This window comes from Phocoena phocoena, chromosome 2 (genome assembly GCF_963924675.1).
Source record: "Phocoena phocoena chromosome 2, mPhoPho1.1, whole genome shotgun sequence".
Taxonomy (NCBI): domain Eukaryota; kingdom Metazoa; phylum Chordata; class Mammalia; order Artiodactyla; family Phocoenidae; genus Phocoena; species Phocoena phocoena.
In genome coordinates, this window is record NC_089220.1 from 74,511,497 (window position 1) to 74,524,779 (window position 13,283).

The window sequence follows — 13,283 nt, forward strand, 5'->3', positions numbered from 1 at the left end:
TCTCTTCTATCTTAGTTTGCTATCCAGTTTTTCTTTTTAATCATGAATGGGGGTTGACTTTTGTTAAATGCTTTTTCTGCATCTATTGAGTTGATCATATGGTTTTTCTCCTTTATCTGTTAAGGTAGTGAATTACATATGATTGACTTTTGGTTGTTGAACCAATCTTGTAATTGTGGGATAACCTCCACTTGGTCAAGGATGTATTACCTTTTTGCTATGTTGTTGGAAATAGTTTGCTAAAGTTTTTTTTAAGAATTTTAAAATCTATGTTCTGAAGGATATTTGTAACTTCTTTCTTGTTAGTATGTTTGTCTGATTTTGGTCAGGATAATGCTGGCTTCATAGGTTAATTTGGGAAGTGTTTCTTCCTCTTCTGTTTTCTGAAAGAGTTTTATAGCATTGGTATTATCTCTTTTTAAAGTAATTAGTAGAGTTAACCATGAGGACATCTGGGCCTGCACTTTTCTTTTTGGGGAAGTTTTTAACTACAAATGCAATTTCTTTAAAAGATGTAGGACTGCTAGAGTTATCTATTTTATTTTGGGTAAGCTTTGGTAGCTTGTGTCTTTCAAGAAATTTATCCATTTCCTCTAAGTTGTCAAAAACATTAAAAGTTGTTCATAATGTTCCATTATTACTTTTTAATTCCTATAGAATTCATAGTGGTATCCACTTTCTTATTCCCCTTATTGGTAATTTGTGTCTTCTCTCCTTTTTCCCCTACTTTCTCCCAACCTCAAGTCCAGCAGAGAGACTCTTCCACCAGTTCCCACAAGTATCTCAGAATTGAGACTTGTTTGGTTTCACTGGCCTGATTTTAGTGATATGGCCATTCCTGAGCCAATAACCATGGTCACGCTCTGACTGGTTAGGGATGAAGTCACCACCACCCCAGCTCCATGAACTGAGTGGGGAAAGGGCCTTACTGAGAAAGATCAGGGACCTACTACTTTAAGAATGGGAAATGCATGCAGGCAGATAGAAAGTACATATGGCCATTACAGCATTTATGTTTTTTTTCCTAATGTAAAGAAGTCTAAAAATTTTACATAGCCTAATTTGTAAACTTATTTTTATATTTCTTCCATCAAAAAAGCTCCCTACATGTCTTTAATAAAATAATTTATACCTAAATTTTCTTTTTCATGGTTTATATCTATCTACTTAATTCATCCTGGATTTATTTCAGTTTAAGAGATGAGGTGAGGATCTAACAACCTTTTCTTCAAGGTACTAGGTAATCTCTTCATTTACCTTCATTTATTCAGCTTATTCCTTCAGTAAAACATAGTACCTGACACTTAACATGGTACTTAACTTTGTACCAAGCCCTGTGCTAAGCATTCTAACATATATTAATACATTGATATTTATAAGGATTCTATGAGGTAGATACTATTATTATCTCCATATATATCTGAGTTGCAAAGAAATATTGCTTACTCAAGATCAAATGGCTAATAGCTGAGTTCTGAACCTAGGTTTCTAGTAGCTGTTCTCAGTCTTTGTGCTATACTGCTTCTAAAAATCATTGATGTCCACAGCATGCCTTGCAGCTACTAGCTTTGCAGCTAGTAGGCTTCTGTTGTACCCATGCATATTATTATTATTATTATTATTTTGTGGTACGTGGGCCTCTCACTGTTGTGGCGTCTCCCGCTGCGGAGCACAGGCTCCGGACGCGCAGGCTCCGCGGCCACGGCTCACGGGCCCAGCCGCTCCGCGGCATGTGGGATCCTCCCGGACCGGGGCACGAACCCGTGTTCCGTGCATGGGCAGGCGGACTCTCAACCACTGCGCCACCAGGGAAGCCCCCCCATGCATATTATTGTTCCTTTCAGTTGGCTTGTACCAAGAATCAGTTGTTTCTAAGCCTTGATGTAATAGTTGGACTTGTTATTGTAATGACATTTTAACTAAATAAAGATAAGCCAATGAAATATGAGTATAAAAACAAAGCTATTTCTATGAAAATGAAGTCAGTTCCTTTCAGTAGATTCCATATTGGAATCTACTAAAAAAAAAAATGACTATTGAGAAAAAAAATTGTTGACTGAGGTGTGGGCAAGGACTGTGAAGACTGGCAAAAGACAAACAAAAAGCAAAAATTCTAGAATTCTGCTCACAGATAGTTTCTTAAGCATCTTTACAATTTTTGTGCTGCTGAAACCAATCTTGAAATTTCATATTATGAATGTGGTTTAAACAAGAAATACTACAACAGTCATTGTATTCATTCTCAAAGAAAAGGATATTTATAGACTAGTGAGTACATATGTGTTTCTAGGTTTTAATTTCAAATAAATATTTAAGGCACGTATAACATTTAAGTTGATATTCTGCTCTAACCTTTCTCCCACCCAAATAACCAACTATGTACTAGACCTCAATCTTTTTTAAAGGAAGTCTTCTAATGTGGTTATAGCCAGTAGTCTTGGCATCGTTTATTGACTTGACCTTCTTTACTGATTAGAAAGTCTACTTTAATTATCTGTTAGATCTTTATGTCTACTCTGCATTATCTTTCTAGGGTATCCAATTCCACTGTTGTATTTGTTTGTTCTTAAGTTAGTGTTTTTAATACCTGATACTTTTTCTGTTCAACATTTCTTGGCCATTCCACCTCATTAATTTTTCTGTATATATAATATTTCTGAAGTCTATCATGAATATATTCTTACTGAGAGTATTTTTTTTATCAATTTTGAAATGTTCTAGTGAAGAAGGTATGCTAAGTTTATAATTATAACTTAAAAATGAGGCAAGATTAAGAAACTCAGGTATAGGCTAGGGTCAGAAACATTAAGACATACCAGACATAGCTGTGGTACGCTGAGCTTTCTGTACTCTGAGAAGACTGTGTGAGCCAATAATGATGCATGTGAGAAACCACTGTAGATTAGAGGACATGCTGAAAACTATCTAGGAGGGGATAGTTCATGGAGATCAGGACAGAAGCTGCATTTGCAGAGGTTCAGGCAAGGAGGTAACTTCCTCCCCTCCTCTCAGGTCCGGTACATCTTTGTAAGAAGAGCTTGTTCACCTGCTCCCTAAACACCTGCTTCACTTGTTTGTTCATCAGGGTGTAGATGAAGGGGTTGAACATCGGGGTCACCATGGTATTGAGCAAGGCCACCACATTGTTCCTGTCCTCGCCCTGGCCACCCTTGCCTGACTGGACATACATGAAGATGCAACTGCCATAGAAGAGAGAGACAACGGTGATGTGGGAGAAGCAGGTTGAGAAGGCTTTCTGCCTCGCCTTAGCTGAGGGGTTTTTAGGATGGTGTGGAGGATGTGGCCATAGCAGGTGGCCTTCATGGACAGAGTGCCCAGTAAGCTGAAGTTGGCCAAAATAAAACCCAGAAGCTCAATCAGACTTGTGTCCACACATATGAGTTCCAAGAGTGGAAAGTTGTCACAGAAGAAATGATTAATGATATTGGGGCCACAGAATGGCTGCTGAAATATGATGAAACTTGGAACGATGATGGATAAGGAATCCTGTCATCCATGAACAAAGAACTAGCTGGACACAGACCCTTTTGTTCATTGATGGTGACATAACGCAAGGGTTTACATATGGCCACATACCTGTCAAAGGACATCACTGCCAGTCGGTAGAATTCTGTGGTTCCCAGGAAGAAATAGAGGAAAAACTGAAGAAAGCAACCTGCCAGGAAGATGGTCCTGTATCTTGTCAGGATGTTGGACAGCATTTTGGGGAAGATGACCAGGGTGAACCAGATCTCCAGGATGGCAAAGTTGTGGAGGAAGTAGTACATGGGGGTGTGGAGGTGCCTGTCCATGAGGGTGAGGACCAGTTGAGTGAGGAGGCAGGTCAGGAGGAGCCCCAGGAAGATGAGCATCTGCAGCTCACAGGCATCTGAGAGCCCCAGCAGGACAAACTCGGTGACAGTGGTGTGGTTCCCCATGGCTCCTCTGACCTCTGCTGAGGATGGCCAATCAGAGGTGTGCTGCACCAGGAGTCGTGATGTTCTGGGGATCTGAGGACATTTGGAATTGATAGGAAAAAGTGGTGAGTGTTGCATTTTGAGTTGAAGGATTCCTTTATTTTTGTTTTACAGAGCTCCCTTGGGGCTATCTTTCTCATGTATGGTCCCTGGTATGTCTGTGTGTTAGAGGCGAGAGTGGTGTTGCAGGGGGGCCTAAGTAAGGCCCCAAACCAAAAATTATTCTTGCTTACTTTTGTTAACCAAAATTTTATTTCTAATTCTTCAACAATTACTTTGCCTCTAACATTATACCCTGCTTTCACTACCTTTCATTTTTATCTTTATTCTAATAATGGGTCTTCATCCATAAGTAGTTCATATTTGAGACTGATAACCTTTTTGCTTAACTTAGCCATTCATTACACAGATCCATATCCTCAGGTAAACTGATTGAGAATGCATAGACACTCTATTGCTAATTCAATATTACCTGAAAATTCGATGCCTTTCACTAGTATTTGGATTAATAGAAAGACAAGAGGAAATCTATGAGAGAAAAGCACAACTCTTACCAATCAAAAAGAGAAAAATCCAAGTAATGTATGCACAAATAAAAATTCCTTAGTGGGAGTTTGGTATTTAAGATTCTTAATGATCCATCCTCATATGACATATCCACGGTCTCCTTTGATTACATCCTCCCATGGGCTCAAGATACAATAAACCCTTTGTGATTTTTTTATTCTTTATCTATTTTATGCACCTATGTTTTAGCACATGGCATTCTTTCAACTTGGAATCATCAGCCTTTTCAAATCCTATTTATCCTTTAAGTCTCTCCTCAATAAGTGCTGTCATTTCCATGAAGCCTTCTCTTTTGAATGCCTGAGTCTCTGTATCTCTCATAGTTTTGTTATATATCACTCAACTTTTATTGTATTTTATGGTTGTTTTTCATTTGTTGCTCAAAGATGTCTTTATTAATCTTTGCTTTTTATATAGCTCTTAGAACAAGTTTCTTGAAATAATCAGCTTTAGTAAATATTTACTGAATGAGTGAATAACACCTCAAATGTCTGTGAGTTGGATTTGGTGTTGTTTGACACAGAATAGGTTGAGGACATGTTGCTTATGTAGTACTTCCTAGAGGACAGTAACATTGCGGAGTAATATGTCAAGTAGTCTGTTAAAATGACCCATCTGAAGAGGGTTTGCTTTTCCTCATTAGAAGGTGGAGATGTCTCCCCACAAAGATTCTCTAAGGGGAAACTCTCCATCTTTGAGACAGTCTGGAGTTCTAGCTAGTAAAGGGACAGAGGTCCGTTTGGGTCTGCTAGAGTGCTTCCAGCAGCAAACCAAAACCAAAACCAGAACCAAAACAAACATCTCCCCCCCCCCCCCAAAAAACCCAAACAGGACTTCCCTGGTGGCTCAGTGGTTAAGGATCCACCTGCCAATGCAGGGGACACAGGTTCGATCCCTGGTCAGGGGAGATCCCACATGCCACGCAGCAACTAAGCCCGTGCGCCACAACTACCGAGCCTGCGCTCTAGAGCCCACGAGCCACAACTATTGAAGCCTGCACGCCTAGAGCCGGTGCTCTGCAATAAGAGAAGCCACCGCAATAAGAAGCCCACGCACCGCAACGAAAGGTATCCCCCTCTTGCCGCAACTAGAGAAAGCCCACGTGCGGCAACGAAGACCCAACGCAGACCAAAATAAATAAATAAATTTATTTTAAAAAATCCCCAAACAAACAAACAAAAAACCCTAACAAGAACAACAACAAAAAACCCCAAACCCTAAAAAAGATCTCTTTTTAAATGTCCACATCCCTGGAAGTTTCCTTCCTGAAGCATTATCAACTACTCCCTTAATGATCAGGCAGAACTGTAGCAAGAATTATTTACCAGTCACTGGAGAATAAGATTGGGACCCAGTTTAGGTACCTGGGATGAAGGAGATGCTAGGGGATATTAGTAGAGAGGATGAAATGGTAAACTGTATAAACTTTCTCTTTTTTATGGTTTTGCCTTCTCTTCAGCAAGGCTGCACTATTCAAAGTTATTCCACAAACTACTATTGTATATAACATTTGTTGACAGTTACTAAAGAACACAAAATAGTTGATCAGCCTCTGAGGATGTAACTAAGGGCTATTCCGCAGGGGTTATTTCTAGGCTCAATATTGCTTAGATACTCAGCGATTTGAAAAAGAGTTCTCTGTAGCCCAATCGTTTGGTTCAAAGGTGAGCCCAGGCAGCCAAGAAACGTACCCAGCTCTTTCCAGGACAGAAGCAGGACACAACATGAATGTGATACCCAGACACATCATCAGGAGCTAATAGAATGGGTATCATTTAGGCGAAGTCCTGGTGGGACACACTGGAAGAGAAGTGGGAATAGAGACTAAGATGAGGAAGAGTTGGATGGGAGTGGAAGGTGAGAAAGCTCTAGGTTCATACTGAATCATGAGCGTAGCACAGATAAACCATGAAAAGACATTGTGATTAGCCTAAGGATATAGCTCATAGACAGGGCTGCTTGATAAACTTGTTTTTTTCCTGTATCAAATGGGAGGTCAACAGCCAGGGGGAGGGGCTTCCAGATACAAAGGGAAGGGGTCCACTTCATGAATTCAGGTATTTCTCCCTCTATCCTTCAGGCTTGTGAGTGAAAGGGGAGACTTTCCTGGCAGCCTGAGAGCCTGGGCATGGCTGCACCATCTACTCACACCATTCATTGTTTTTTTGTTTTTTAAAACATTTTATTTATTTAATTAATTTAGTTTTGGCTGCATTGGGTCTTTGTTGCTATGCGCGGGCTTTCTCTAGTTGCGGCGAGTGGGGTCTACTCTTCGCTGCAGTGCACGGGCTTCTTATTGCGGTGGCTTCTCTTATTGCGGAGCACGGGCTCTAGGCGTGTGGGCTTCAGTAGTTGTGGTGCACGGGCTTCAGTAGTTGTGGCTCGCGGGCTCTAGAGCGCGGGCTCAGTAGTTGTGGCGCATGGGCTTAGTTGCTCCGCGGCATGTGGGATCTTCCCAGACCAGGGCTCGAACCTGTGTCCCCTACATTGGCAGGCAGATTCTTAACCACTGTGCCACCAGGGAAGCCCCATTCATTGTTTTAAGGGTCAGTCATGCAGTGGGCAGTGGGAAAGTCTCTATGGATGCCCTGGAGGTTCGTCTTGCCTTCTGGATAGTTCTAGCACACTTAGAAGGAGGGTGAGATCTTCTCCTTCTAAGGAAAAGCATTAAGAGTTTCACCCAGACTTGATGCTCTCCAGAGCTTTGGGTTTTCCAAGGGAACAGTTACACAGAGCACAAGGTGGGACAGGCAAATCTCCTCAATGTGAGTAACTTAATGGTTCTGCCTGGATAAACGTTGACTTGCCTAGCATTGACCTGGATGGTGGGGCTGAAGTTACAAATGAGACCCAGTGTGTGTGCTCGATGTGCCACATCTTATAAAAATTATCGAAGACAAGTGCCAGGAAGAGGATGGTTTGGGCAAGCCATTGCTGCTCTGCCATCCTCTGCAGTGCCATGGTGGAGATTACCCTTCAGGCCCAGGGTTAGGTGTCTAGCAGCCCTCTGGGGAAGTTCCAGTCAGGCCATTCCAAATACACTACTCACAGGAGTCCAGAAGATACCTGGTTCACATGGGTATTTCTTGAGCTTGCAATATTGTCTATGGGCTCTAAATGCAGATCTTATTCTTTAAGAATAACTAGTCCTTTCCAAAGTATCCTGAATGGTCAGCTGGCGTTTCCCGGATGGGAGAATGGTTTCCTTGGACTTGGTCATCATTCAGCTCACAGGATCTGATGAGTCCAGAATGTTTTGAAATTTTCCACATTTCAGCAAGCTCACCCTGGGAGAAGCCTTGGAAGAGTTCAGTTATCATTTACTGGAATCTTCCTTCATCCTCCTTTTAAACTAATGGGGGTCATTTCAACTGATAAAGACTTTTATTACATTCTCACGTTGGGCAAGTTTCTGCGAGTTGGTATTTCTTCTGCGGACAATGGGGCACTGTAAGACAGTGAATGAGCTACTCCTGGAATAAACACATCTCTTTGTGGAGGTGACATAAGGGCTGAGGGATTCGGATTGCAGCTTTGTTTTCTTTCAGGGATCTACTCTTCTCCTAAGTTTTATGGTGCTTGTGATCCCTGGAGAATTAGTATAACGAGCCTCACTCAGCTTCTTCCCAACTCTTTTGGCTGTTACTTACTACAACTTTGCAAACAAAAGTTTCACTTGTTTGTTCAGATCAAGAATAACAGTTAATTTTAGTTAAAGTAATAAATCTAATTATTCCTCTGAAATTGGGGCTCCTGTCTAATATTAGGCAGTCCTGTTATTACAGGGATGTAAGGAACCATCACAAGTAATATAGAACCTTGGCTAATCCTACCCTGGTCCCTACCTCACTGGGGCTAGGAGATGATAGAAGATGGGGTCCTAGGGGAAAGGGAAATAAGGGAAGGAAATGAAAAGGTTAGGATTATTTTTTCCCCAGCTTTATTGAGGTATAATTGACAAATAAAATGGTATATATTTAAAGTGTACAGTGTGATGATTGTGTACATCGTGAAATGATTACTACAATGAAGTTAACTCACACATACATCACCTCACATAGTTACCATTTTTGTGTATGCATGTTTAGTGAGAATGCTTAAGATTTACTCTCTTAGCAAACTTCAAGTATAAAATACCATGTTACTAGCTATGAACACCGTGCTGTACATTAGGTTCCCAGAACTTATTCATCTTATAGTTAGGAGTTTGTACCCTTGACCAATACCTACCCATTTCTTCCACCCTACCAGGCCCTGGAAACCACCATTCTCTCTGTTTCTGTGAGTTGGACTTTTTATTTGTTTGTTTGTCTAGATTCCACATATAGGTGATGCCATACAGTATTTGTTTTTCTCTGTCTGGCTTATTTCACTGAGCATAATGCCCTCCAGTCTCATCCATGTTGTTGCAAATGGCAAGATTTCCTTCTTTTTTATGATTTAATAATATTCCATTGTATTGTTTACCTGAGATAAATAGACTGCCAGATATTTTTCCAGCAAAGATGAGTTTATTTGGGATCAGCAACTCGGGGTTGCAACCATGGTGAGCCATGTGAAAATCCCTGCGCTACAAGTGAAGGAAAATGCTTTTATAGAGAGGAAAAGGAAGTTGGGAGGGCTATAGTAAACAAAGCGTCCATGACTTTTCATTGGCTGAGTCCTTGCCAGGAAAGAAAGGGAGTCTTTTTTCTTCCTGTTGGGCTTTGCTATCATCGCAGGGCATGAGAACTCCCCCTTCTGGTCTCTCAATTCTATTTAACTGAGATTTCTACTTATTAATTTTCTTACATTTTATATATATAAACCATATCTTCTTTAACCATTCATCTGGTGATAGACATTTAAGTTGTTTCCTTAGCTATTGTGGGTAACGCTGCAAAAAACACAGATTGCCGATATTTCTTTGAAATTGGGGGACACCCGGGATGCACTGGGCCTTAAGGGCTACTACTGCCGCTGCATGCTGCTAGCCCACTGGACTTGATAGAGAAGCTGCTCAACTATGCGTCCCTGGAGAAGTGATCATGGACCATGGCAGTCAGTGTCTTGCCCACAGTTTGTTCTCCCAAGGTGTGGGGAGCTGGAAGCAATGCCTGCCCACAGCCCTGTCAGTGTGTGGCTCCCTCTCTGGAAAGAACCATCCAGTAAAGGTCTTTGAAGACCACAAGGAGGTCCTAACAGTTAAAAAAATTTTTTGTTTGTTTCCTTTGGATATTTACTCAGAATTGGGATGGCTGGATCATGTGGTAGTTCTATTTTAATTTTTAAAGAAACCTCCATACTGTTTTTCATAATGGCTGTACCAATTTCCATTCCTAACAACAGTGTACAAGTGTTCCCTTTTTTTGATAAATATTCATTTATTTATTTGGCTGCGCTGGGTCTTAGTTGCGGCACATGGGATCTCCGTTGCCACGTGCAGAATCTTCATTGCGGCATGTGGGATCTTTAGTTGCGGCATGCGGGATATTTTTAGTTGTGGCAAGCAGACTCTTAGTTGCGGCATATGGGATCTAGTTCCCTGGCCAGGGATCAAACCCGGGTGCCCTGCATTAGGAGCATGGAGTCTTAACCACTGGACAACCAGGGAAGTTCCAACGGTTCCCTTTTCTTGACATCCTTACCAACGCTTGTTCTTTCTTTCTTTTTTTTTTTTAATAATAGCCATCTTAACAGGTGTGAGGTATGAGGTGCCATCTCACTGTGGTTTTGATTTGCATTTCCCTGATGATTAGTGATGTTGAGTATATTTTCATGTACCTGTTGGTCATTTGCATGTCTTTGGAAAAATGTCTACCCAGTTTCTTTGCCCATATTTAAATGGGCTTATTTGATTTTTTGGTATTGAGTTGATTTTTCATGAGCCCAGGTATCTCTCTCGAACTCCAGAACCATCTATCCAACTATTTACTGAAGAGCTCTACCTGGGTGCCTTAAAGCCAATGTGTTAAAACTGACTGGAACCTAAATTGGAAAAGAATTTGAAAAACAATAGATACTTGTATATGTATAACTGAATCACTTTGCTGTACACCTGAAACTAATACAACATTGTAAATCAAGTATACTCCAATATAAAATAAAGATAAAAATAAAACTGACTGGAAGAATATACCAGAGACCAATAAAACAACAATACTTGTTGCAGGTGGTAGTTTGGGGTAGAGAGGGACAGGGTTGACAGCATGATTTCTCACCATATATCTTTTAGATGAATGAAAAAATGTGAATGTATCATCCTTCTCTCTCCCCCCATCCACTTCTGCCCAAACTTGCCCTTTTCATGTGTATTCCTGTTTATGTGAATGGTATCATCATTTCCTTGGTCACCCAAGCCAGAATTTGGGGAGTTTTCCTGGACTCCTTTCTCTCCTTTACTCTCTTACCCCAACTTCTGTAATTTTGCCTCAAAAATATCTTGCAAATAAATTTCCTCTTTTTTCCATCCCCACTGTTATTGCTTTAGCTTGGGTTCTTTTATCTCTTGGATTTTTTTTTTTTTTTGCAGTACGCGGGCCTCACTGCTGTGGCCTCTCCCGTTGCAGAGCACAGGCTCCGGACGCGCAGGCTCAGCGGCCATGGCTCACGGGCCCAGCTGCTCTGCGGCATGTGGGATCTTCCCGGACCGGGGCACGAACTGTGTCCCCTGCATTGGCAGGCAGACTCTCAACCACTGCGCCACCAGGGAAGCCCTCTTACTTGGATTTTAATATCTTTCTCACTTTAGTTCCCCACATTCTACTAGAGTGATCTTTTAAAAACACAAAACAGGTTATAATACTTTCCAGCCTAAAATCATTGGATGCCTCTATTAACCTTCAGAGTAAAATGTAAGCTTTCTAGTGTAGCATCCTTTTGATCTTGGGTCCACCTACTGCTCCAGTTTCTTCTTCCATGATTCTTTTTCCATAGCTTAGTCTTCAACCAAACTGCCTGTCCTTCTTGAAAATATCAGGTTCTCTCTGGCCTCCATACCTTTACATATGCTGTTCTTTCTACCTGAAATGCCTTTCTAACTTTGGCAAAAATCAGATCAAGTTTTCCATGAGAAAACTTTTCTGAGTAGTTCTCCTATCCAGCCCCAGCCCAACCACATTCCTCTCATCTATAAATATGAATTCTGATATTGCGCTAGATACAATATTATCACTGTTGAGTTTTTCCTCTGTATTTCCCTACTAGCTGGGTGACCCTGGACAGATCCTAACATCAGAAATTGAATCACATTTTTCTTTGTCTTTCAAACATCTTGCACAGTACCCATGTGGGGGGTTTTGAATTGTTAACCATTTTTTTTTATGGGTATTTCTTATCCCTCCGAGCTGTCTTATTCCTTCCATTTCGGTAAGGAAACTGGGAAAGAAATGTTATTGCAGAAGGCAGAATAAAGCCTTTTCAAGTTTAGGACTCAGGGCCTAGACAAAACCTGATGAGTCAGGGCAAGTCTTCTTATTTCCTGAGATTCTGCGTAACAGGGGAAAGAGGAGACTTGAAGAGGAAAACAGGATAGCTCAGAACTGCTGGGTCCCTGGGAAGGAGCATTGTACTCTGCCCTTTCCCAACCCCAGGCTGAGTCTAAGCGGGGAGATGACAGAACCTCACATAGAGTTGTGGGTCTGAGAACAGAGAGCACTTGTAATTTACTTTCTGGGAAGGTCCAGGGCAGTGGCCGTACCTTAGGGGAAAAGTGGCTGCATAAAATTCCTAGGCAGGTGGGACATTTGAGACCATCAGAGAGTTTCCCACAGCTCAGAGAGGTGCAGTAATAAAGGCTAGAGTGTCTGAAAGGGGCATGGAGATAGCCAGGAGAGCCACCCAGCCTGCAAGGGCCTCCTTGATGCGAATGAGGAGCAATGTACCTGCTACCTGTGGACTGATGACCTAGGGCAAGATGGGAGGATCCAGAGGACGGTGGGCAAAGGCCTCCTTGTCTCCTCCCAGCTTCCTCTTAACTTAGACACAACACTGGAGAAAAGTGTGCTTGCGGGAGAATCCAGAACTGACTGAGATTTAATTTCTACCATCAGGTTAATGGGCCGTCTAGGGAAATTAAACTGAGTTTTAAGAATAGCAAGGAAATTAAATTTGGTATGCACGAGTTTGTGAACTAAGATTAGTATTTGCTTTACCTGGCATCATATAGTGTTATAAATCAATTAATTAAATATTAATGTAAAATTTACAAAGGAGTAGAAGTACATGTATTAAATTGCTGTAAGTAAATTTTGCAATATAAGTATAATTTAGATTATTAATCCTTTCTCAATAAAAATGTGACTATCATGAAGGACTTTGAAATGGGAAAAAAAGATTACAAAATTAGTGAGTGTCCAAACTCACTCATTCAGGTCATCTCTGCCTTCCAGTGTTTTTAAGATGTTTTAGCACTTTGTAAATTGTAGAAAACTAATCATAATGTAAATTATTCTTGTCTGTAGAAAAACACATGGATTGTGTTTATTAGAATGCGACTGACAGTTTTCTGTAGATAGACCCAGTGTGCATGTATTTGCAAATTCATTTCAGAATTTCGTATCCCTATAAATGTCGTTGCTCTTTGAATGCTTCTTTAAGCTAGTTGTAACATCTTACCGGTTTCCCTCATAAATTAATGAGTTGTTAAATAAAATCTTTGACATGAGTTCATATAGCTCATGCTTTGAGAATATTCTGCAAGAATTGACCTCTGAAATGTCAACACAGCCTGCTAGAAGTGATTTTAGGGAGAGACAGACA

At 41.0% G+C, this 13,283-nt stretch overlaps 1 protein-coding gene across 1 annotated transcript; it reads right to left on the reverse strand.

Moving 5' to 3' along the window:
• Positions 1 to 2,977: 2,977 nt before the first annotated feature.
• On the reverse strand, positions 2,978 to 3,938 carry OR6J1 (olfactory receptor family 6 subfamily J member 1). Its single transcript, XM_065871696.1, is given in 4 exon segments — positions 2,978 to 3,279; positions 3,282 to 3,495; positions 3,497 to 3,556; positions 3,558 to 3,938. Coding segments are annotated over 4 exon segments (957 nt in total).
• Between the last annotated feature and the right edge of the window lie 9,345 nt (positions 3,939 to 13,283).